Consider the following 24,238-nt stretch of genomic DNA (forward strand, 5'->3'; position numbering starts at 1 on the left):
AACCCGTACGTAATCGAATTAAAAGATATCCCGGCCGAGATCGATAATAAGTTTTACGTCGATTAATTACGGAAAACGTATATAAACGAATTATTAAACTAAACCCGAAACGACTTATAGCCCTTTTTATTATTTATCGAAGGAATTAACGAATTTATAATAAAGAAGATTCTTTACGTAAGAAATAAAAAAGTAAGTAAAGGAAAACGACGCGAAGTCTTAATACGTTAAAAGGGCTATTAGGAATTATCCTAATACCTATTATCCGATTTTATAAAAGCGGAGATATTAAACGTTTACGAAAATAAGTACGGATTAATAACCGTAAACGACGGCTTAAGGAAAAAATATACGACTTAAGAAAACTTAAAATTACGATTAATTAAGAAACGGAATACTTAAAAACCGGGCCGCGAGGCTAAATCTCTTTCTTAAACGTTATAAAGGCGTTATTTAATTATAAAAAAAAAAAAAGGAAAGGAAAGGCCGATTAATCGTCGTCGTCGTAGTCGCCGTCTTCTTCCTTCCTCGGAAGAAACTCGGAAGTATCGGCTTCTTCGGCTTCTTCGTCGAAGATAAATTAAACGGCGAGGAAGCGGCGGACGCGCGCGGCGCGGTTAATACCTAACGTCTTTAGGAAGAGAGGGGAAGCTAAGGGACGGAAGCGGCGCTAGGAACGGCGGGGACGTAAGTAAGAACGCGAGGAACGGGCCGGCGAACGGGAACGGAAGCGCCGGGAGCCTTTTAAGGCGCTAATCCGCTCCTTTAAGGCCGAAACCGTACGCTAAAAGGCGGCGTTATTAAAGCCGGAAACGGCGGGAGTAACGGGCGGGCCGGCGGGAGTAGCGGACGGGCCGGCGGAGGCGGCGGCGGCGACGGTAAACGGACCGGTAAGGACGGCTTCGTTAAAGCGGGGAGCCGGGCTAAAGGCTCGGGCTATAAGGTTTACGAACTTCTTAGAAAAGGAGGTTAATATATATAAAAAAAAAATTAAAAAAAAAAAGGAAGAGAGGAAGGCTAACGAACCGATTAAGCCGTAAGCTAGTAAGCGTTCGGCGGCGTTAGTAAAAGTAAAAGCGTTCCGTAAGTAGGAATTACTAACGGAAGTACGGCCGGCTACTTATTAATAAGCGGCGAAAAGCGCGACGGCGGGGCTAAAAGATATTAATAATAACTACCTATACGAAATATACGTAATATTTATAACGATTAATAACTATATCCGTTAATCGCGTATTTCGCGTACGCCGGACCCCGGCCCTTTTTATCGTAATAAATACGTAAAGCGCTTACGTAACGACGGTAAGGAAAAGCGCGGGTACCTACCGGACGGATAACGGCCGAGCGAGGGGTAGTAACCGTACGCGGGGCGGTAGCCGTACGCGGGGGAATAAGAGTTTAAAGAGGAGCGGTAGCTTCTTAAGCGGCGGGCTTAAGGCTAAAGGAAACGCTTTTTCGTTATAAAACCGATTAATACGTAATTAAGCGAAAGGAGTAGCGAAACGAGAGAAGCTAGCCTTACTAGGGCCGCTATAACGGCGATATTACTAACGTTATTATTACTACCTTCGTCGGCGGGAAAGGCGGACGTAAGGCGTCGTACTAAACGACGAAAAATAGAAACGGAAAAACCTAAGGGATCGGGAAACGAAGAAAAAGATATCTACTAATATTACGTTAGCTAGGAATTAATCGAATACCCTACGGAACGCGCGAACTAAAAGAAAAGCTATATCCCGACGAAATACGGCCTTAGTAATAATATAATAACGACGAGTAGCCGTAAAGGAGGAGGTTTACTTACGTTAGTTAAAGTAGCGGAAGCAGGAAAGCTATTATTATTATAAGAAGAAAGGTTTAAAAGGAGGAGTAAAAGGAGGAATAAGAGGAAGGTTAATTAATTAAAAAGGAAAGGAAGCGCTACTAATTAAAAACGATTCGAATACCTTAATTAATGGAAAAGGGAGCTTATATAATAAGCTACGCTTAGTTATAAAACCTTAGTTAGTATAGTACCAAGGTACGTAACCGCTCCTCTCGTATATAGCTAGCTCCTAAAGGCGCGGCCTTAATAAAGCGTACCTTTCTTTCTTTTCCTCCTCGTATAGCTTTATTCCTTTAATTTATACCCTTTTACCTAGCGAATAGCTCTTAAAACCGTAATAAAAACCGGAATATATTAAGAATTTTTATTTTATAAAATTAAAAATTTTTAATGAAGCAAGATAGTTTATTATTAATTTTTCTTTAAAGAATATTAATTTTTAAGAAAGTATTCATTTTAATATTTAATATTAATTTATAAAGTAAATATTATAAAGTAAAGAGAAATAATCTAAGTAAGTTAATAAGATAGATAAATAAAAATTAATTATAACTATAAGAAACTAACTTTATATTAATTAAGTAAAATAATAACAATTAAATATTTTTTTTAAAGTCGTAAAATATCATAAATATTTTAAATATCTTTTATCTACTGAAGTTTCATTTTTCCGAATTTTCGCCGCCCTTTTTAGTGGAGAACAACCCGGCTTGTGAAGTCTGCGAAAGGGTAGGTTTGTCAGAATCTGCCCACGAGGCTAGGTCGCGCGTACAACACCATTTCTCTTCGTTGAGCTGAAGCACTCTCTTTCCGGGAGAACTCCCCTCTGCAGCCGAATCGCCGTCACCATCGATAAACCGTATACCTCCAATATTACACAGCGCGACCATCTGGCTGTCATTCCCGTTCCTCCTCGCCCGCAGCTCTCCGCCTCTCCCTTGGCACATAATTCATCTTTCGCCTTGCCTTATCTCTGTACACCGTTGTTGCGCCCATTCATCCGTGCCGATATCGATTCGTGTTTACCTTGCCCGTACTTGCGTTTCCGGCTGTCATCGTACTCACCTCCTCTCATTCTCCCCCTTAGCTTCTCCCCCAACCAATCCTGCAGACAATTCCCGGCCACCATCCGCTCTCCTCTGTACCTATCCTCGCTTACCTAGGCCTACCTAATGATTCACACCTAAGACAAGGTAGACCGACAGCTCCCGCCCACCCCTCCAAGATCGTCGTCGGCCGACCGCACATCTCGCGACATTTAGCCCAACACCATGGCTGCCCCGATCAATGGAAACATGGGAATGGGCGGCGAAGGTGTTGGTGCCCACCCCCCTACCGCTGTTGATCCTGAGACCATGTCTATCCTGCCCGAGATCCACGGTGCCTTGGAGATCATCCACAGCCCTTTCTCCTCCAACGACTCCCGCAAAGACGCCCAGATATTCCTCGAGAATGTGAAAGATAACGAGAAAGCTTCTTACTACGGCTTCCGCCTGGCTATTGACAAGACCCAACCCCCCGTCGTGCGCCATTATGCGTTGTCACTACTCGAACATGCGATCAAACATAGGTGGGCTGAGTACACCGACTCCCAGGCGGTTGCCTTGCGCTCCTGCGTTCTGGAGCTCTCTCGAAATGTCTCGCGAGATGATCCTGCCTATCTCCGAAACAAGATTGCCTCATTATGGGTCGAGGTTGCCAAGAGAAGTTGGGCCGACGATTGGATGGACATGGATTCGTTGCTTGTCCAGTTGTGGCGAGTGCCTGATTCTGCAGTCCACAAGGAACTTGTTCTCTGCATCCTCGAGATGCTCTCCGACGATATCTTTGCTGGGGACGACGCCGTGGTTGCGGTTCGTGAAGGCGTCCTTAGCAAGGCCTCTGTCGAGATCTTCACGCCTACTGCTGTCTTAACTGAGACTTTTCCTAACCGACAGGCAGGGCCTGATGTTAGGTGCGGGGACGAGGGTTGGCTGGGAAGAGTTACGGAGCTACTCCGCCATTGCCTGTCCGGCGACGTGCAGCATCATCCAGAACTACGCAGTTGTGCGATCCGGGCTCTCGCTGTTATATACTCTCTGATGCCCTGGATCGTTCCGAATGCCGTCACGGCTACTCGGTGTGTCGAGGTCATGTGCGAGGGTCTTCGCGCTCCTCATATTGAAGTCCAGAAGGCAAGCCACCGCTCACCCACCTCCCCCTTAATCACGTATTGACTATTCATTAACTGATTGGCCGCCTCCCTCCTATTTCTTCTAGGCCTGTTTGGAAGCCATGCATTCCCTCTATTCACGCACGACCTTCATCGATCACGAATTTCTAGACCTCGTTGTCCCACTCTACGATACAAAATGCGTCGATCTGTTTAGAAGACTGTATGAATGGTCGGTTGTAGACCCGGAAGACATAGACGACGATAAATACCAATTCTCCAAAAAGCTCTCCGAGGTGAGTTCTCGTTTCAAGCCTCCGCATCTGAGTCCGCTAACAAGTCGTAGTTGATTTCCTTCTTTGGGACCTATATGGATCGTCGCTTTAATGTTTTGCCGAATGACCCAGAGCGCATAGATTTTCAAGGGTTCCTGCAGCTCCTCCTCATGGTTACTCAGAGCCCTAGTCTAGTCGTTTCCATCCCTGTGCTCGTAACATGGACCCGTATTCTAAACAACCGGTCCCTTGGGCCAAACATTGCAGATATGCCTACTATCGTCGGCCCACTCCTGGAGCTTTGTAGTTCACGACTGGTTCGGTATGAGAACTTGCCAGAGGATACCCAAGATGCTACGTTCCTCTTCCTATTGGAAGACACTGATACAGTACCGGAACGTCACGCCTTTCTCGGAAACTACAGGCGTTACAGTTCTCAAGTGATCGAGGGCATCGTCCAGCTGAAGGTAACTGACGCAATGCAGCATATCCTTGGTCAGACAGAAAATGTCCTGGAGCACCTCTATGACGACGCTCCTCCCTTCAACAGTACGCGGTTCACTTATCTAGAGTTTAAGTACTTGTTCTAATTTGCGGCAGTGGCGAATTATTCCAAGACGTCTCAACCGGTCCTCCGGATCGATGCTCAGGCCACGGTCATCGAGGCAGCTCTGAAAGGCTTCGGGAAGTGGCGGGTATCTAGAGATGACCCAGGCCACGTAAGCATGCTCACTCAACCTTCATGGGGTACCCAGCTGATATCTATCAGGAACATGAGATAATCTCACTGGAAGGGAACTTAGAGTCCTGGTGTAATCGCCTGCTTACGATGAAATTTGAAGTAGGTTGTGTACTGCCGGACCGTCTCTCTCCTGCCAGAATGATAGCTCACCGGTGTAGGACCCCCTCATTCGAAAGAGAATTCTCCAACTCCTCGTCGCATTCTCCGTTATTGCCTTGGATAGGAACGCAAGCTTCATGCTAAAGGTCCTAGAACATATTCTCGTGACTTGGCCGGCAATACACCCCGAACACAGGCTATACGCCGATGCGATCAAAGAGCTCCAGTCTGAGAGTATGGTTGAACTTCAGAGGCTGGCCGCTAAGATGCCAGACCACTTACTTGTAGAGGCCAATCCCCACCTAGCATGCTAAGCTTTAAACTAACTAATCTTCTTAGGATGTTTACGATCAGATAGAGGCAAAAGTGAATGAAATGATTGCCTCAGGAACGCTTGATGAGAAGCGCCAGATCACCTACCAGACATTCCTATTCACGATAGTGTAAGCATCGAAACCAGGGCGCTCCTCTGGTGGTGAGAAATTGCTAAACAACCCTAGGCATCGATCTACTCGACTTGACCAATCCACAAAGGCCCAAAAGTTACGAGGTTTTATCAATCCTGTGGTGGCCCAGTGGCGGGATGAGCGCCTAAAGCAGGCCCTGTCGTCATATACTGGATTTTGCGAGCTCATGGCGCTTGACAAAGCCCAGAGCTATCTAGCGCGGAAACAGATGCAGAATATTTCAGACTGGGGTTCCGTGGAACTGGATGCGGAGGGTCAAGCATTGCAAATTGAGCTTGAAGAACGACAGACGGTTAGTCTCGAAGCATAATCCAGTAGGCAAAGATATCTGCTAACCGTACCCAGGTCCTCCCGCTGCGCCCAACCAAGTCATTCCTAACGTGCTCTGTCGACAAGATCGATAAGGACACCGACCCGCATCGGGTCTCATGTGCCCTGTGGCAGGATGGGTTTCCTTCGATCCTCCCCGAACTCCTCAACTTCTTAAAGTGCGAATCATCCATCCTTTCCCGTCCTTTTGCTGTGTGCTTTTGCCGTGTGCTGTGCGTTTAGCTAACGTTTCTAGCCATGCGCATGCTTCGCACACTCCCGAAAAATGGACTGGCCTACCTTCGGAAATGAGGTCGATTGTGGGCCGTGTCCTTACTGACAGATTCTGGCAGGCGGGCATTTCGGAAGGTAGCAAAGACGAGTTCTATGCCCGCGTGCTCGAAAAAAAACTGACGCTGGAGGGGCTGGCCTCGACAATCCGGGGCTCTATACGATTTGTACGAGAATCCTGCTATGCGATCATATACGGCATGACCCGTTTAGACGTCCAGTTCTACGGTTTTGATGAGCTTCCCGGGCCGCTGGCGCACGCACTTCTGGCGGATTCATTTAACCTCTCAGCCCACCAGTTAATCAATGTCCTGAATTTGGTCAGATACCTAGTGGATAACTGCCCAGTTCCGCTTCGGGAGCATTTTCTTCCTCCGATCCTCGCGGTGTGCTGCCAGCAAATGGACGCTCGGATCAATTCAGAGTGGATGAACCTTGACCAGCAACAGACTGTGAAATCTGGAGGAGACGCCCTAACGGAGGAGATGAAGTCGGAGAGCATCCTCAGGCAATTGACTTACGCGTCTGTGATGATGGTCGCCGATTTTCTAGATCCGGCTCGATCTAGTAGGTTATTAACTTAGCCTCCAAGTCTCTGATGATGCATGTGCTAACTGGAAGCAGATAGTCCAGCTGGGTCGTCGAATCTCGATGAAGCGGCAAAATACCCCACGTTGCGAGAGTTTTGTCTGATGCACTCGTCTATCGCTGAGCCTCTCCTAGTGTTCTGTACACATGCGTTACGGTGGAGGGACTCTCGGTGCTGCGGCATGATGTTGAGAGTGTTCCGATCCATCGTTCCCGAGTTTGCAGTCGGGGAGTCTCCTTCACCTCGATCCGTGGGAGCTAAGCAAACATCTATACCCTCAGGGACGGCCACCGCGATCCGCGAGTACATATCTTCCGATGTCGTGAAGGCTTGTATAACATCTATCCACGAACCGTATTTCGTCGAGCTTCAGAAAGATTTCGCTCATCTCATTGCTACCGCCATAGTCACCTACAGTCGTTTCACCATGACGGCGCGAGATGTCTTGGCATCGCTCCCTAATATGAAACCCACTGATGTGGACAGCGGTATCGCGTACATGTTACGAAGCGAAACGAGTTCTCGCGGGCAGCGAGGTGTCATCCTGCAGCTGTTGGGCGACTTGAAAGGGGTGAGCGTCTCGGAAATGGGCAAGTTAAACAAGAGTGTCGGGACGCCGACAGTTAAACATTCAGTAACGAAAAGACCTACGCGCAGTAAGATGACGCAGCAATTCATGACTACCCCCAGCGGAGGTTTTGACGCCTCTAGGCCTAGTGGTGCTAGCGATGGCCGAGAAGACGGAAATGGTGATGGTCTTGAAGGTCTCGCTAGTCTATTCGATTCGTAGGGGGCGGCAAGCTACAAGTCTCCTAGGGCAAACTAGACCTCGTGGATGATATGTATACACCAGACACGTGTATCGGTCGGCTCATCAGTTATGGAAGAATATGATGGTACGTTGGCCCCGTGCACTTCTGAGAGCACCACTAGCGGTGAAGCCTACCAAGATGTAGATGCTGCCAATACACAGCCAGCCTCACGACTGGCTTCAGTGGTCGCGGCGTTGGTTTAGTCGATATGTCGCCTGTTCTTACAGCCACCTCTCAGCGTCTAGATACCTAGTATAAAATTATATGTAAACGTACCTACCTGATGATGTTTATATTAAAAAAAGCTGTATCGAATAAATTACAAAAGACGATCTACCTTTTAGAGCATCTTGATATAGAGTTTGTATATATAAAAAGGGAGGCTAGTTACGTACTATTGCTTTATAACCTTGTAGTTTAGTTTTAATACACTTTTTCAAAATACTAAAAGCTTTTAAGTCATAATTTCAATTATTAAGTTATAGTGCTTTTGCTTAATAAAATTCATTGCTTATATTAAACTAACTTTAAAAAGATTTCATTAAATATAAACTCTTATATTAAAATTAATTAAAAATTAATTAGTTAAATATTACTACTAACTTTAATAATAATATAATAAGTAAATTCTTATATTAATATACAGTTAATAGTATTTATTAATAGTAAATATTATTAAACTCTAACTTTACCTTTAGTTAAGCCTCTTTCTCTACGTAGTTAATACGCTGTAAACGCCTGGGTGGACTAGGAACCATGATCCCGTGATTACTTACCTCATACCTACGCCCAGGTAACACCTAGCCGGCAACACGCATAGCTACCATCATTAATTCAGATCAGAGTTCCCCCCATAGCATGCCTGGCTGCTTTTCTTAATACCTCATTCTAAAACTCACCGTCCGTCGTGCTTCATAAAAAGGGTGTCCCTTTAGGTCCGCTCCGTAGGTACCAAGGATGGCGTCACTGGCCTCATCTAAGAGAAAGCACTCCATCAGGAACAGCAGCGGGTCTGACGCTCGTCTCCCCAAACGAAGCAAAGTAAGAGTCTATTGCCTCATGAATTCGAATTTTCTAATGATCAGTAGGGCGGTGGCGGCAGATGGCAAACCCCACATCATAAGGCCAAGCTCCAGGCGCTTAAGACCAAGGGTTTGGAAGTGGGAGATATGGGTATATGGACCACCTGTGTGAAAGGCAAGGAGCAACAGGCCCTAGAAGAATTGACTGCCCTCTGTGGCGAGGTAGGTGCCCGTTATCCCTCTCATCATTCTAGTGTTCACCGCTCAGAGACAGCCCAGTACGTAGAGAGCCTGTACGGCATCAAGTACGCGAATCCAGCTGAGGCTTTGGAGGATGGGGAAGAAGACAATGACCTAGACATCGAGTCGTCCATCAAGAAGGAGGTCCTGGGGATGGGTGCTAGAGATGCGCCAAAAGATTCAACATTGGAGCCCATGCGTACAGACCTGGACTGTTTGCTCTTTATGAAAACGAGGCCGCCTATCAACCCGGTTAAGCTTGTCCAGCAGATCTGCAGAGATGCTCAAGGGGTGAAAGACAAGGGAGACAGGCGATCTCGATTTATCAACAGGTTCACGCCCATAACGCTGACTGCAAAGGCGACAGAGATTGGCTTGGAAGAGGTTGCAAGCAAAGTACTAGGCGAACACTTTCAACTTGCCAACATGGACAACAAGCAGACACAGCATGGAGACCTTACTACGGGACTAGAAGCATGCTCGGTAGGCTATCCCTTGACTCCTTTACCCACTCACTAACAGCAAACACACCCACCACCATTGTACAAGTAAATTGATAAACTAGGGGTGAGGATACTCGATACACAAAACTGATTGACTCGGCAGTATGCAATTCGCCCTACCTTCAGAGCACATAACAACCTCAGCCGAGACCAGGTGATTGAGAAGGTTGCTTCCCTCATCTCGCCCAGTCATAAGGTCAATCTTTCGTCACCTGACAAGGTCATTCTCATCGATATCTACCAAGTATAGGCCCTCTAATTCTTCAAGGCAGGATTCAGCTGACTTCCAAAGACCTTTTGCGGGATGAGCGTCGTTGACAGCGACTGGGACGTCTTGAAGCGGTACAATCTTCACGAGATCTATCTGTCAGCATCGAAACCTGCAAGTGACGCCCCTCAACAACCGAACATCTAGACAGTCCAGTGGCAGGCTGCTCAAGGAACTGGGGCCGCCTACCTCTTACAAGATGCCGCGGATTCGCGTCCCCGCAGTTGTGATTACCATCGCTACATATAGCATTATAAATATTCGCTCGTAAGCGAAAGGAAAGGCATCCCATCAGATACATGTAATGGGGACAGGATAGGCAGGGGCGTTGATAGAACAACAAGGAAGGTTTCGTATGGGATCGCCGTGGTCTTCCCCAGCTCCTCCCGTTTGTGTCAAGCCCTATACCTATGTAACCCGAGTATCTCACTATTGAATGGATGCGGATCAAAAGCCAGAAATGAACTTGTAGCCCCCAGGCATCGTTGGCACGCTTTACGTCGGGCAAAACTCACAGACCCAGAGGTCCAAGGGATCCCTTGGGATGTGCAGACGTAAGGCAAGGCACTGATCAGCACGAGTTCTGGCCATCTTCACAAGCCTGATACAAAGCCCCAGACGGCCCAGTGGGGAAAGGTGGCAGCCTCTTGCCGTGGTGTGCATGAATAGCGCAGCATTTCTAAGCTCAAGCCGGGTATTTACTTTTCAAAACAGCCATCTCTCTGCCCGCTCTTCTCCCCTCAGACACTGTAAATAAACATGCCTACCTACGAGTCCATAGTCGGGTATCCTTCCGCTCTGTTGAATGTTTCCTGCGCTCCATCTTTTACGCAGTGTATTGGGCGAATAATTATCCTAGGTCCTTATAACCGCCCCCCCTTCTTTTCCTTTCCCTCCCTATGTACAAGGAAACTCCCTCTCCTTTCGCTTTCCCGTTTCCACGGACACGTAAGTAAACCCCCCCGCAAGCTTGGACGTATTGCCGCAGTTCCTACCTAGAATCTTGGGCCTGGCCCAACTCGTATGGCAATTCGGATGCTGCTGACAGGGGCTTTAGGTGTGGTCTGATAATTCTGTTAACGTGACGACCTCAACTTTGCAATACATAGGGACTTGCGCAGGTATCTGGAGCTTTCATTTCTTTTATTTATTCCCCCCCTCCCCCCATTAGATCATGCGTTCCATGGGAATTGCGCTGGTTCTGATTTCCTTGCCGGACACATGATAGAAGTATCGAAGCAAGAAAGAGTGATCTATCTATGAGAATACCCGACAGCCGTTGGGGTTTCCTAGCACCAGGATGGTGGCCGTCGTTTCAGCATCTAAGTCCAGAAATGGGGCCTTCCTGATAAATCTCGTCTGCAAAAATGCCACCTGTCGCTTTTTATTTTCCTCTGCCTAGCAAAGAGTAGGCATTCCTTCGGCCCGGGCAATCCTGAAGAGTTAATCTCGATAGCGCTCCCAGCGGATACGTGCGGAAGCCTAAGTGAGGCTTCCACGGACGAGGAACACGGCAAGAGGAGCCAGCTACAAATCTGACCGTTCCAGGCTTCATTTGCATGCTCCTGATCTGTGTCTTATTATATGTATATGAATATGTGCGCTGCAACCGTAACTCGACCTCGTAAGGGGGCTTCGCTTAGCAGGCATCAACTCGACATGGATCGCATGATACTAGCAGGATCTCGTCACTTCTTGCAACAAACGTCACCCAGTGGTTTAGGGCGATGAATCCGGTTGGCGGTAGGCTCGCTTAACCTCCCTGCGATGCTTGGGAGCGGGAAAGGGTGGCAGGATATCAAAGCGGAATGCTGACAGGCGGCGGCGTATTCGCCTTTCGAGCCGGTGCCCCACGACCATTCTGTGCCGTAGGCAAGGCCCAGTCTGTAGATCTAGGCCCAGTGGCACTAAGCCCTGTTGCGATAAATTTGACGACGACGGCCACACTACGTCAGCCATCCTGGGGTAGTGACAAGTCGCCGTAACGAAGTCGCTACGGTTGGCGTGTCATTGGTCTGGTCAGTGCAGATCTTGACCTGCCATCAGAGGGGAAAGGGGAAGGGGCCTGTCCAAAAAGGCCCGGCCTGGCATCCTCTACTCGCCGCCGCCGCATCTTCTTGCCCGTCACGGCAAGAGATGCATATCGAATAAGCAGGCGGGGAGAAACGACTCAGCAAAGTCTTGCCAATCAGCCTACTCTGTGTGACTGACATTTCTTGGCCGCTCGATTGTAGATCCAGGACGTGCGTAAACCATGTACCTAACCAAGCGTGAGAGACAACACGGCGGAGGCTCGGGTCGGAGAGGGAGGAGGAGGTGGAGGGAGGGGGCGAGTTCGGATTAGATCGCAATAGCAGTGTCGCCGTCCATCCGCGGACCGATTTGATAGGTTGCGTTACGAGCACAGTAGGATATACGGGGAAGGATATGTCGTTTGGGGTTTCGGGCACTTCGTTGGGGGGGACGTTCTCACTTTCTTTACCGCAGCGAGGATGGCCGTGGAGGATCCAGGAGAGTTCAGGCCGAGACGGAATCTGGCAGGTGGATGGGCGTAAGAATGTGCCAGTAACGGACGCCGTCTGCGATCTTCTTCGGATGGACACACCGAGATTTGACGAAGGAGTGTGGACGCTTGTTGACAACTCGGAACAAGGCGCTAGTATACTAGTGCCCAGATGCCGATACTAGGTACAATAGTACACCGGAACCGCCAGCGCTGCTATCTAGGTACAAAATCTTTCGGATAGGTGCCTGTATTCAGAACCATGTCAACGGTAGGAAAGACAGCTAGGTAGCTGGTGAGAGCAGTTGCTCGTGGCTCTGGGTCCTGTGTCCTATGTAGGTAAGCCGGGCCACGAACAGGGGCGAGACATCTCGGCGGGGGACTGCACGAGAACGGCCGGGGATTCGACGATTTGTCATTCTATCCTCTGGATCGTTGTTACTGTATGTATACATACCTATACGTGGTATTGCCTACCTACCTTGGGTAGGCACCTCTAGGCAGGTGCCTACTTACGGACTTACCTAACCCAACCGTACCCGTACTAAAGTCGATACCTTGATGTCACGTATCAGGTACCTATCTGCCTACAGCACTACGCAGCGAGTTTGGTGCAGGACTACCAGGTAGATACCTTAGGAGGTACCTGCCTACCAGGCAGGCCAGGCCGGTAAAGCAGGCGTACGCGCTTCGTAGGAGGTAGGTAGGTAGGTAGGTATCGCCTCTGTTCCCGATACAGCGCAGTAGGTAGCGTTGGCGACCGGGCTTCTCGCCTCCTCTCGAAAGGCCCCGTAACCCGCGGACCCGCCCTGGGGCTCCTAATTAAGGCTCGGGACCTTGCCTCTTTCGGCCCCTTTCGCTTACCTGTGGCCAATCACAAAATTTCCGGCTCGCTTGCTCGCGCAACCTCCAACTCACCACGCCCGGAAAAGGCCAGGAAAAGAGCCCATCGACAGGGCAAGGCCCATCCCGCCCATCCCGCTTGGCGCCGCCTGCATGGGTGGGATGGTATAAGGACGGAGGTCTCTACACGTCCCTGCGCGACTCACCTCCCTCCTTCGACACACGGACAACATGGCCTAACGAACCTCTCACTTTATCCCCTAGGTACCTAGGTAGGTATAATAATACCTAGGTACCTACATCGCCGTGAGGTATTTTAGGCTCCCCGATGTGTGAGGTGGGCACCTGCCTAGGTACCTACCTCCTAGGTACCTGCCGACCTCCTCAAGGCAGGCGATGATGCGTGATGTGCGTGATATGAGGTAGGTAGGTACGTACGTACGTAGGCAGGCAGGCGTGCAAGAGGGGAGCTCCGGTAGGCAGAGTCCCTCCCTCGTTCCTGCTTCCAACTATGTTGGTAGGCGCCTACCTACCTATGTATGCACCTGCCTAGCTGGCAGGTAGCTACCTATGTTAGGCAGGCAGCCAGGTACCCGTCTACCTCCTACAACCCGATCCCAGCCGAAGCGTCGCCTCTTCCATCGGCACGTCCATCGCGTCCACCCCTGGGCTCTTGTCCCGCCTGTTAGGTAGGTAGGTAGGAGGTAGGTAGGTAGGTAGGTAGGCAGGTAGGTAGGTATATGCTGCTAGTATGGGGCGCGATCCGCATGCCTCCTCTACATACACACGCCATCCCTTCTTCCCCTGTGCGTCCGCCTACCTCCATCTGGCAGATGGTGAGGCGAAGGCGACGGCGACGGCGACGGCGAAGGCGATGGCGACGTAGGCACCAGCCTGCGAAGGGCAACCCAACCTCCGGGACAGGTAGCCAGGCTTGCTCTGGTCTCCTCCGTGCCACGCTCGCTGCCACCACGCACACCGCTGGACTGCTCGGTTGGCGCGCAGCCTGGACGGCAGAGTTGGGGACGAGACGCCGTCGTGGCCATGCAACTTCGCTTGCCAAAACCCAATGGCCGACGCCTACACCCCGTATTCGACATCCCCGGCTTCTCTCACCCCCTCGGCGTTCTAGATTTCGAACGCCGCGCTCTGGCTCCCTGGCCGATGGTTTCTGGCGTCCGTGGGACTACGTTAGGGCAGCGTGCGAGAATCACCGCCCGGTTTCGTCGCCGATCTCTCCTCTTCCTCCTCCTCCTCGCTCCCCCACCCTCGACGCCCTCGCTTGCCCTCCATACCGCCGGTACATACCTCCGCCCTTGTCGTGCCTGGTCACACCCTGTCTGACCTGACCTTATCTAACCTCGCTCTGCCTGCTGCGCGTCCGTCCTTCTCAGCACGCCTGAATCGCCCGCTTCCCGCGCCTGGCTTAAGTGGCGCCGGACCTGAATCACCATGCAGTCGGGCTTCTCGAATTTTGGGAATCGTTCGGTTGGCGCCTTGGCGCTCGGGTACCCTTCGATGCTAGTGGAACGCTTGCTCTAACGATGCTGTCGTCCTTTCGTCTGGCAAGGAATACGCACACAGACATATCCTAGAATGCAGCCTCCGCTTCAGATCGCTGATCCACTCTTCGTTACCTACTTACGCCTCCCTTAGGCGAGTATTTCCTCTTGTTGTCTTAGTTCACTTCGGAGAGCCGTGAGTCGGATGCCCGTCTCTTCGGTAGAGCAGACGCCTTATTCGCCCGCAGACTGTACCTACCTACCTCTTCTTAGCCTCATAATGGGCCTGTATGCCGTCTTCCCAGACGTGGCATATTTATGCATTCCTACTCTCTTGTCGGCCTCATTCCTTGCGTCTCAAAGCTTCATCTCGCCCACTCAGCTCGTTATATCGTGTCGTCGTATCTATAAAGCCGAACCTCTTTCGCTTGCGGCGCTGTTCTGCCTCCTGCCCGCTTCTCTTCCCCGCCGTTGTCCTGATTTCAGCATCCGCCTGCCTGGTATCGTCAAGGCGTCCTATTCGAAAGCATAGCCGTCCACCCACCCGTAGCCCATCAGACCAAAGCTGGTCAGGTTTATTTCGGATGTGGATCCTCACAAGCTCCTCCTGAAGTTGTATCGGAAACGTCCCCATCTCGGTGTGAGCCTAGGCTGGATATATACCTACCTACCTATCATTTTTCATCCCAGGGCAAGCACCTGTTCCAACCTTCCGCTCTGAGCAATTATCTGCCTGTATTATAGCGCCTTCGCCTATCAAAAGGTAGATAGATGCCGCGGGCCCAAGTAATGCGCCGGAATTCAAGGGTTGGGCTGACGCTACCTTCAACCGACCCTTGCTCCGTCGCCGCAGGTCCCGGTAATCCCTTGTTCACCCTCCATATTCCCGAGCCTGTCCCCCCCCCAGTCCACCCGTCAAAAGGAGAAGTATACGGCCTGCCATGTCCCACAAGATGGCGGACTTCGCGTCACCAAGTAGCTCCCGTTTCGCGAGCCGGGCGGCTATCGCCTCGCTCTCCCTCTTCCATGGATCGACTCCTCTCCCTTGAGTCTATTCGTTCCGTTGTTCAAAGTTCCCTCCCTCACGTCGCCGTCGAGTCTATCAGTCTATTACCGCCCGACCGACTTCTGAGATCGTTCAGCATCAAGATTTCAGATGATAGAGTGCTGCTCCTCAGCCTGCCGCCACCCCGGACGCAGAGGATACTGCGATCAGAACAGGCTGCGATCCTATCAGAATACCTAGCGACGAAATGGATCCTTGAAGAGGTACTCAAACCCACCCACCAGGTTGAAGCAACGCCTCGCGAAGCCACAGAAATCCAGTCGCAAGCCGACCATCCGTCGGGGCCAAGGGAACGGGAGGCCAACGTGGGGGAAATGCGGAATTCGACAGGGAATATACTCAGATACCTGCCCATTCTCATAACCCACTCTTCCTTGACGACGGAGTTGGGCGTGCCCTTCAACCTCTTCGAGCCCACGAGGGGGGTGCCTATCTCTGGACTCACGACGCCCCTGACGAGAGCTGAGAGAGGGGCCATAGATTTCCAGCAGGGGATGCTTTTGCGACAACTTTTGGCGCTCACGTCGCCGAACGGACGCTTTGGACTCGCTACGGCTGTCGTCGGACCCCTAGAGACGGCTGCTGAGCTTCCGGGCACGCGTCAGACTCCTCTAGGCTGTCGTGGCGCAAGTACTTGGAGAAATGCATTCCATTCCCTGTTAGAGGGCGTTCTAAGAGACGCGGAAGACATGGCCGTAACGATAAGTTACGAACCAATCAGGGCACATTTCAACAGGATAAGCCATGTTTTGGATGGTGTTACAACAGCTAGATTAGTAGTGTTGGACGCGAGCAACGAGGCTAATGTCTTGTTATCGAGATCCACGAAATCCGCAAAAGACGGAGACGGAACGAACCCACGATCGGCATTGGGTCCAGTGTCGAAAAAATCAGAAACGGAGACAGAGGCAGCTACCAAGGAGCAGACAGGCACACACGAAGAGAAAAGAGAAAGTCAGGGCGAAGACTTGCCCAGACACCAGGCGCCAACTATCACTGTCACCGGATTGCGCGACTGGAGCAACTGCATCTTCGGTGATCCTCTGATGGCCGAAGTATTTAGCCTTGGCCCCACGCCCGAATTTCTCCGCGGTTTCAATCAGCGGCGAGATGGTTCCTTGTCCTCGTCTGCGTCGGGACCGGTAGTCTGGTCTAGTACTGCCGATGTCCCTGGGCAAGAAAGCGTGGGGGAGGGCGAGAGCCTCCCGTACGACGGCGACGTTATCGAGGACCGCGAGAACGCACGAGCACGCCTGCTGTTGTACGAGTGCTACCACGCCACGGTGCACGTAGTCGAGCAATTCTACCGCCCGGGCCGCAATAGTAGTGAGCGCGAGATTGCTGCTCGCCGCCGTCTCACTGCCGTCCTGGCCAAGCTCGAGGACTTCGACGAGATGACCGGTGACAAGAGGGCGAGGCGACCTAGCGGTGCCCCGACGTGGCCAGTTAAGAAGGTGAAAGCAGACCTGAGCAAGGACGCGGACACTAGGGTTGGGACAGAGAGTCCGGATCCTGAGGGGAAAAGGACATCGGGGCATGGCAGTATAGACTTGGACTAAGGACGGAAAACCCGCAAAAGCATAATGCGGTACGTGTGGGGGAGGCCATTAGAAAAGGGAATAGGATGGCGTGTGGGTATTTACATAACACACGGGACGGACCTTATTAGCATCATATCCTGGAGTTGGTTACAAGCTGCATCGGAGACAGCGGGTGATGTCTATACGTAATGTCTGTATGTATGTATACCTGAACGATTTTATAAATGGGTTTGCGCATACCGGCGGCTTCATTACCTACGTTACGAAGGGTACAAAAACTTTTTGCGTCTCGAATCTGCATTTACTCATCCATAAAGACATAGCTGTAATGATATCTACGTCGACGCCAGAGATTGCGACCTAAACTCACTTCTATACGATGATCTTCTCTTGCCCTCTCTTAGAATGCCACAAAAACATATATACATGTGCGTGTGCCATGTATGAGCATACTGCCCCTCCCCATCACGACAACAAGACTCTAATCTCGCCTGTCGTCCTCGGAAACAGCGCCCTTAGACTCGGGGGCCCTTCTCCCTCCCCCCCGCTCGCCCTCTCTCTCCATTCTTCCTCGGCCACCTCGTCGGCCGCCGTGAGCAGCTCCTCGACGTGCTCGAAGTCGGCGCAGAAGCGGTCGGCGGCCTCCTCGGTGATGGCGCGCGCGAGCGCCGCGTTCTGCAGGTGCTTGACATTTTCGAGCGCGTCCATGGCGGCCGAGGGCAGGAAGTCGTCGAGCCTCTGGGAGGCGCGCGCGAGGGCCTCGGGCGCGAGGGCCTCGGGCGGTTGCCGCGCCGCGACGCGGGCGACGTCGGCGCGCTCGCCCTCGCGCAGCGGGCCCAGCGCCGAGAGCAGCGGCTCGAGCGCCGACCCGGCGCGCAGGAAGGCGTGCTGGCTCGCCACGAGGCGGGCGGCGCGCTCGTCCACGGCGGCCTGGAGGCGCGCGGCCCGGCCGGCCGCGAACGAGAAGGGCGCGAGCGCGGCGCGCGCCGCGAGCAGGCAGTTGGCGAGGAAGATGGAGTCCGAGGGCGCGGGGAGGCGGCGGGCCATGTTCTCGGCGCCGGCGAGGAAGGGGTCGAAGGACTCGGCGAGCACGGGCTCGAAGTCGGCCTCTCGGTCGTCCTCGGCGGCGAGAGAGGTCTCGTACGTGCTCATGATGGCGGTGAGCTGCTTGAGCGCCTCCTGGAGGAACTCGGGCGGGGCGAGGTCGGAGGGCGTGTGCTGGAACTCGGCCTCGAGGGTGGTAATGTGGTCCCGCATCAGCGAGCGGAACTGGCGCAGCGCCTCGGCCTCGAGGTTCTGCATCGACTGTAGCAAGGCCGAGTCGTCGCCGAGCAGCTTCGAGAACGTCACGCGATAGAACCCGAGCAGGTTCGCCAGTTTGTATGCCAGAATAATCTCTTCGTTAGTCTGGATGACTTGCTCGACCCGCTGCCGCAATATCCGCGACGCGCCGGAGACATCGCGGTCGACAAGTTCGTTGAGGGCCCTGACCGCATCGAACTCGCGCGGGCCGTCGGCGTCGTCAGCCATCAGCCTCCATAGCTCGTTCTCGCGCCCTTCTTGGATTCCCTTGGCGATCTCGTTCCCATCGGAGATGAATAAAGCCTCGAGAGCCTCCCTCTCGCTGACGGTGGCCGAGTGCGTCCAGGCTAGCATGTCACCCGTGTATCTAAGCAGGTCGTGGGCGACCAGCTCGATGGGCTTCACCGAATGGTCCTTCGCGCCGGAAGCTGGTGTCCCCGTCAGCGCCAGGTAAAACGCGTCCGACAAAATCTGCTCCCTAGCCTCGGCGAAGAAATCTAGACAGTTCTGGAACAGGGAGGGTCGTTCGGCGAGCACGCGGATGGCGCGGCGCACGGAGGCGTTGATCTGGGGGTTTTCGAGATTCAGGGTCTTAAATTCCTTCTGGACCCAGCGGTACAGCTTTTGGAAGGCGGCGTTCAGATTCTTGGAGGTCTGCTCCATGACCTCGAGGCCGAGAGTCTGGCTCTCGAAGCCGAGCAAGAACTCGCAGTCCTTCCGGATGCGCTTCGCCTTAGCCAAGACGGCGAAGAAACGGTCGTCGACCGGCTCAGACGTCAGGGTTAGCGAGGCGGCCTCGTCTTCGGAGAGGATGAAGCGCTCGCGGAAAGCTTTCAAGACTTGCTGTTTCGTCTCGATGCTCCGCCTCTGGGCCATGAGAGCGGATGCCTCCGCGAGGGCTTGCGATGTCGCTTCGTGAGCCGTGGTAACATGACTTCGCATTTCCTGGTAGCTCTTGTTTAGCCCGTCGACCGTGGCGCCTATCCTCCTTAGTTGCTCGGCCACCTTTCCGAACTCGGCAATTATCTTGCCGTTACTGTCGATGACCTCTTTCTGGACATCGAGGCGTAGTTGTCTCCGCGTCTCGGCATTGTTGCTAATGCCTCGCTCGTCTAGCAGCGCAAGGGATTCGCGAAACTCGGCATCTGCGTAAGAGGTCGATAGAACGGACGTTACCTTGGACGATAGCGGGTTCGAGGCCCGTCCGGGTGGGAAGCCCGGAGAGGGGGGGCTGGTGGGTGATAGGGGTCCTAGTGATATCCCATCTCGCGCAAACAGAGAGGGTGAGTTGAGGCCAGCTTCAGCCATGCTAAGTTTTTCAGTCAGGCACACGGGACACAGCACACTCGAGGAGGGAGGTTCAAGTCTGCATCATCCTATCCTGAGAAAGGGGGGGGAGGGGGCTATGGTTCATCTGCTCCCCAAAGGAGGCCATAAGGCGAGAGGGTATATAAGCGGCCCTTTGACCCCAGACCCTGCCAAGATGAGCTTTCTGGAGTAAAGATAGGTATTCATAGGCAGGGCAGCCTAGACTAGGAGGTCGGCCTGTAATACCTAAGACGTGTGTGTTCTCGCGCATGTGTGTGGATGTGGAGGGGAAAGGAAGAAGAGAAGTCGGGGTGAGGGTAGACAACAAGGAAGCGTGTCAACCAGGTGGCAGACAGTTGGAAAGAGAGATTACCCTAGCAGGTGCTGGACGCCGAAAAGGTACCTAGGTACCTCGGTGCTTGCAGAACGCATTTTGGGGAGGTGAGACTTGGATGACTTCATCTGTTCGATAGGAACGAGTTCGATAAGCCTGATAAGATAAGACAACAACAACCTGGATAAGACTCAGGCAGGTTGCCTGTACGCACTAGAGCAGGGGGGTGATAAGAGAGCTCTCCAGAGACGCTTTGGCAGCAGGCCCGGTGACTTGCTCGATAGGCGCCCAGATGACCGACCCAACCCGGCGACCCATCTCGCACAGCTACCGCTGACGTCCAAACATCTTCTCTCCTATATCTGGACTTGGGACTCCTCCCAACTCCCACGCTCGCTCCCGTCTTCCATTTGCACCCATCACACACACATACACAAACACGGGCACAAACACGCAAACACGCACAAGCACAAGCACACTGCCTCTGCCGAGTCGAGCCCGCACCCTGCAGCATACTCCCCCGCGCTCTCGCTCCTCAATGACGTCCTGCTCGCTCCTGTGGTAGCCTGGCTGATCAGTCATAGTCATGAGCGAGGGGATCAGGTGTGATCCGGATCCTCGCTCGCTCGACCCGAGAATCAGAAATAAAAAACCAATAAACGCAGCCATACAAATGCTCACGAACCGACATCATGCCTCCGAGCCTCTTCACCCGTCTCGTCCCATCCGACCACCGATCCCTGTATGACCGGGTCCAAGACGACCCAGATGGCGACGTCGAGCGAAGGGCAGGCTTGGCCCTAGACGAAGAAAACCTGGCCCACCACTTCCGCGATGACGAACTCGAACATGCCCGCGGTCTCGGCCTTGGCGACAGCCGCACCTCCACGCCACGCAGTCCCGAAACCGTCCCTAGCGGGGCACGGCGTGGCGTCGTCAGGCCAGAGAGGCAGGGTGCGGGGCCATCGCGGTGGCTTACACCCGAGGATGACGCCGATAACGATGTCCCCGCCTCTCTCCTCGTCGAGGGCCCTAGCGCCGGCACCTCTCGGCCCAGCCCGCACAGAACCGCCTCCCGGCGGCCACGACACCATACCATGTCGAGTCCCTCGAGCGGGAGGATACAGGCGCAGTGGGAGACTGCGCAGGCGCAGCAGAGACTACACCAGGATGAAGGATACGGTCCGTCGCCGACCCGGAATCGGACGGGCATCCCCGCGGGGAGGGTGAGTTTCGCTGCCAGCCCCAAAGACAAGGCCATGTTCAGATGGGCTAGTGTCTCCAATCTCGACGTCTTCATCAGAGACGTTTACGATTACTACCTAGGCGCTGGGATATGGTGTATCCTACTCGAAAGGTTCCTACACCTGCTGTGAGCCTCCCCCGCCCCCTGCTACCTTGTAGCTTCCCGAGACGCCCCCTTTCCTCCCTCCAGGCTCACATTCAGCAGGAAGGTCGCTTTCGTCGCAACTCTGCTCACCCTGCTATCTCAGTGTGTAGACTACAGCAAGATTCGGGAGAGCAAGAGCTTGACGCAGATCATGATCCCCCAGTGCACCAAGCACATGTGGGGGATCTGGAACTTGAGTCTCTGGGTCTGCAGCTTCTACTTCGTCTGGAAGACCATCCAGTGGGTCCTCGACGTGCCGCGCTTGATGCACATCCGCGATTTCTTCGTCTACCTGCTAGAGATCCCGGACGAGGATATGCAAACCGTCTCCTGGCAGGATGTCGTGTCCAAGATCACGGCCCTTCGGGATGAGAATGTGAAGACTGCTACTAACATTACGCCGTCGCAGCGGCGCTTCATCTCAAGCCAGCTGGGGCGGCATGTGGCCAGCCAATCGAAGGAGCGGCTCGATGCCCACGATATCGCCAACCGGCTAATGAGACGCGAGAACTACATCATCGCGCTCTTCAACAAGGACATACTCGATCTCACTGCCCCGCTTCCGTTCCTCCGGAGTCAGCAGCTATTTTCGAAGTCACTCGAGTGGACCGTCCAGTTCGGAGTTCTGGATCTTGTGTTTAACGAGGGCGGCCAGGTCCACCAACGCGTCCTCAAATCAGACCACCGGGGGCATCTCAGCAGGCAGATGCAGACGAGATTCGCATTCGCTGCGGTGATGAACCTCATCTTCGCCCCCTTCGTCGCTTGCGGCCTCGTCATCGACTTCGTCTTCACCTACTACAACGTGAGTAGCGCGCTAAATACGAGGAGGCTGACAGTGAATGGCGACTTGCTCACCCGTTCTCTAGGAATTCAAAACCAATACTTCGTCGCTCGGGGCAAGACAGTACACGCCGCTAGCGAGGTGGAAGTTTCGGGAATTCAACGAGCTGCCGCATCTTTTCGAGGAACGCCTCAACATGTCTTACCCATTCGCGAAACACTATATCGATCAGTTCCCCAAGAAGAAGACGGAATCCGCTGCTCGGGCGGTGCAGTTCTTTGCCGGCGCCCTGATCGCCGTGCTGGCCATCGTCGGCTTCTCTGACCCGGAGATGTTTGTAGACTTTGATTTGTTTCCCGGGATGAACGCATTGGCCTTCGTCGCGCTTCTCACCACCGTATGGGCGGTTGCTCGCGGCATGATATCGGAGGAGAACGACGTCTTCGATCCCGAGTACGCGATGCAGAGCGTCATCGAATACACGCATTACCAACCGGACCAATGGAAAGGCCGGCTCCACAGCTACGAGGTGAAGGCAGACTTTTCCGAGCTCTACAAGTCTAGGATCATCATCTTCCTCGAGGAGATACTCGGGGTCTTAGTCACGCCTTTGGTGCTCTTTTTCAGCTTGCCGAAATGCAGCGATCAGATCATCGACTTCTTCCGCGAATTCACAATCCATGTCGACGGGTTGGGCTACGTCTGCTCGTTCGCCGTCTTCGACTTCCAGAAAGACCAACGCAACACGAGACCCCAGCAGGGCAACATACACGATGCCCGTGAAGACTACTACGCAACTAAACACGGCAAGATGCAAGCTTCGCTGCACGGCTTCCTCGATAACTATGTCTACCACCCTAGAAGCGGACTACCGGGCAGCCACGCGTTGGGGCCGGCTGGCCGTCATCAATTTCACCCTCCGCCCACCTTCCCCGGCTTAATGTCACCGACATTGGCTCCGGACATGCGGGGATCCCGTCTCGGCTTCGGCGAGCGGCCTAGGAGTAGAGCGCCGCCCGGGCCTCAACCCGCGGGGAGAACACCACGCGTCGGGCCAGCTGCCGTCGCGCCGTCGCCGATGGCCTCGATGCTGCTCGACCCTCACCACCAACCCTCGGCCTCCTTCACGGCGGGTCGCACCCCACAGCGAGTGCGCCAGCAGCGTGGTACGTATTACGGGGACAGAGACATAATTGAAGAGTCGCTAGAAGACGGCGCCTCGAGGGGCGCGATCCGGCGGCAGGCGACAAATTACACCGATGACGGCGATATCGAGGAGAGCGTCGCCCGCTTAGGGGAGTCGACCTGGGAGGACTCTCCAGGGCGCGGCCTTAGCAGGGAAAACAGTACTGCCACGGACGGCGACGACGGGCCTGGAGTGGTGACGATGCTGAAGCAGTTTCAGCAGGCCCACATGAATCAGAGGGGCGTTATGTGAAGCACCCCCCTACCCCTAAATCATGGCAGGCCTGCGGGGTAAGGAAAGGAGTTTATGGCCACGACAGAATCCTCTTTTCTTGTTTTGTTCTTCCAGGTATTGGGCAATGCTGGCCTAGTCTGGGCGGCATACGATGGTGTTATTCTTTTAGTCCTGTCTCCCTGTCTCCCACTTCCCCCATCTCCCCTGTGCCACCTACTTGGGTATTTTGTATGGTTTGCCTAGGTAGGGGACACCCCTAGTATAACCGAAGCAGGCGAGGCGATAAGTACATGATGCATCCATACATAGAGATAGAGGGTATTCATAGTCTGATTTGCATCATCCGCTCAGGTTTTTACCCTGTGTTGCTAACTGCCCTCTTCGATGTTCTTCCCGCTTGTGGCACTATTAAGTCGACGGGGTTGGCTATCGTGGTCATCCCGGTATGGATGGACGACACAGGTGAGTAGTTGCTATACGTTGTTGGCTAGGCAAATTGACCCTGCTTGCCACAAGAATTTCGACACAGACTACCTACTACTACTCATATCATCGCTTTCGACACCCATATATTTATTCGTATATATGGATGAGAGGGGCAGCAACTCTAATCGTGGGGGATAGTGAGGGAACAGAAAGCATAATTCAGCT

The 24,238-nt window shown here is 53.0% G+C and overlaps 5 protein-coding genes across 5 annotated transcripts; 4 read left to right on the forward strand and 1 right to left on the reverse strand.

The window, feature by feature from the left end:
* Positions 1-2,562: 2,562 nt before the first annotated feature.
* GGS23DRAFT_590732 (ARM repeat-containing protein) lies at positions 2,563-7,971 on the forward strand. The gene is made up of 11 exons (XM_051517719.1): positions 2,563-3,999; positions 4,085-4,273; positions 4,324-4,801; positions 4,853-4,971; positions 5,022-5,093; positions 5,153-5,377; positions 5,433-5,536; positions 5,594-5,852; positions 5,906-6,048; positions 6,126-6,727; positions 6,785-7,971. The coding sequence occupies exons 1-11, from the start codon at positions 3,097-3,099 to the stop codon at positions 7,537-7,539; spliced, it is 3,849 nt and encodes a 1,282-aa protein (XP_051367028.1). The 5' UTR covers positions 2,563-3,096; the 3' UTR covers positions 7,540-7,971.
* Positions 7,972-8,518: 547 nt separating this feature from the next.
* Positions 8,519-9,741, forward strand: GGS23DRAFT_601630 (uncharacterized protein; the record flags this gene model as incomplete). The annotated part of the gene is made up of 5 exons (XM_051519217.1): positions 8,519-8,602; positions 8,650-8,805; positions 8,863-9,306; positions 9,430-9,570; positions 9,619-9,741. 5 exons carry the CDS (start codon positions 8,519-8,521, stop codon positions 9,739-9,741), a joined length of 948 nt encoding a protein of 315 aa, XP_051367029.1.
* A 5,571-nt stretch (positions 9,742-15,312) lies between these two features.
* GGS23DRAFT_590736 (uncharacterized protein) lies at positions 15,313-17,277 on the forward strand. Its single transcript, XM_051517720.1, has one exon. The coding sequence runs from the start codon at positions 15,469-15,471 to the stop codon at positions 17,065-17,067; it is 1,599 nt and encodes a 532-aa protein (XP_051367030.1). The 5' UTR covers positions 15,313-15,468; the 3' UTR covers positions 17,068-17,277.
* On the reverse strand, positions 17,267-19,888 carry GGS23DRAFT_619780 (oligomeric Golgi complex subunit 6). Its single transcript, XM_051521042.1, has one exon. It carries the CDS (start codon positions 19,657-19,659, stop codon positions 17,515-17,517), a length of 2,145 nt encoding a protein of 714 aa, XP_051367031.1. The 5' UTR covers positions 19,660-19,888; the 3' UTR covers positions 17,267-17,514.
* Positions 19,889-20,596: 708 nt separating this feature from the next.
* Positions 20,597-23,788, forward strand: GGS23DRAFT_476373 (APG9-domain-containing protein). The gene is made up of 3 exons (XM_051514263.1): positions 20,597-21,365; positions 21,444-22,188; positions 22,253-23,788. Exons 1-3 carry the CDS (start codon positions 20,686-20,688, stop codon positions 23,603-23,605), a joined length of 2,778 nt encoding a protein of 925 aa, XP_051367032.1. The 5' UTR covers positions 20,597-20,685; the 3' UTR covers positions 23,606-23,788.
* The last annotated feature ends 450 nt before the right edge of the window (positions 23,789-24,238 follow it).

This window comes from Durotheca rogersii, assembly GCF_024521655.1.
Source record: "Durotheca rogersii strain YMJ 92031201 chromosome Unknown GGS23scaffold_67, whole genome shotgun sequence".
Lineage (NCBI taxonomy): Eukaryota > Fungi > Ascomycota > Sordariomycetes > Xylariales > Xylariaceae > Durotheca > Durotheca rogersii.

Excerpts from the sequence above, each read along its gene's own strand:
- GGS23DRAFT_590732 (XM_051517719.1), top strand. The coding sequence starts at position 3,097 with ATGGCTGCCCCGATCAATGGAAACATGGGAATGGGCGGCGAAGGTGTT. Across the intron at positions 4,000-4,084 it reads CTCATATTGAAGTCCAGAAG|GCCTGTTTGGAAGCCATGCA; the intron begins GCAAGCCACCGC and ends TATTTCTTCTAG. Across the intron at positions 4,802-4,852 it reads CGACGCTCCTCCCTTCAACA|TGGCGAATTATTCCAAGACG; the intron begins GTACGCGGTTCA and ends AATTTGCGGCAG.
- GGS23DRAFT_590736 (XM_051517720.1), top strand. The coding sequence starts at position 15,469 with ATGGATCGACTCCTCTCCCTTGAGTCTATTCGTTCCGTTGTTCAAAGT.
- GGS23DRAFT_619780 (XM_051521042.1), bottom strand. The coding sequence starts at position 19,659 with ATGGCTGAAGCTGGCCTCAACTCACCCTCTCTGTTTGCGCGAGATGGG.
- GGS23DRAFT_476373 (XM_051514263.1), top strand. The coding sequence starts at position 20,686 with ATGCCTCCGAGCCTCTTCACCCGTCTCGTCCCATCCGACCACCGATCC. Across the intron at positions 21,366-21,443 it reads GAAAGGTTCCTACACCTGCT|GAAGGTCGCTTTCGTCGCAA; the intron begins GTGAGCCTCCCC and ends CACATTCAGCAG. Across the intron at positions 22,189-22,252 it reads TCGTCTTCACCTACTACAAC|GAATTCAAAACCAATACTTC; the intron begins GTGAGTAGCGCG and ends CCCGTTCTCTAG.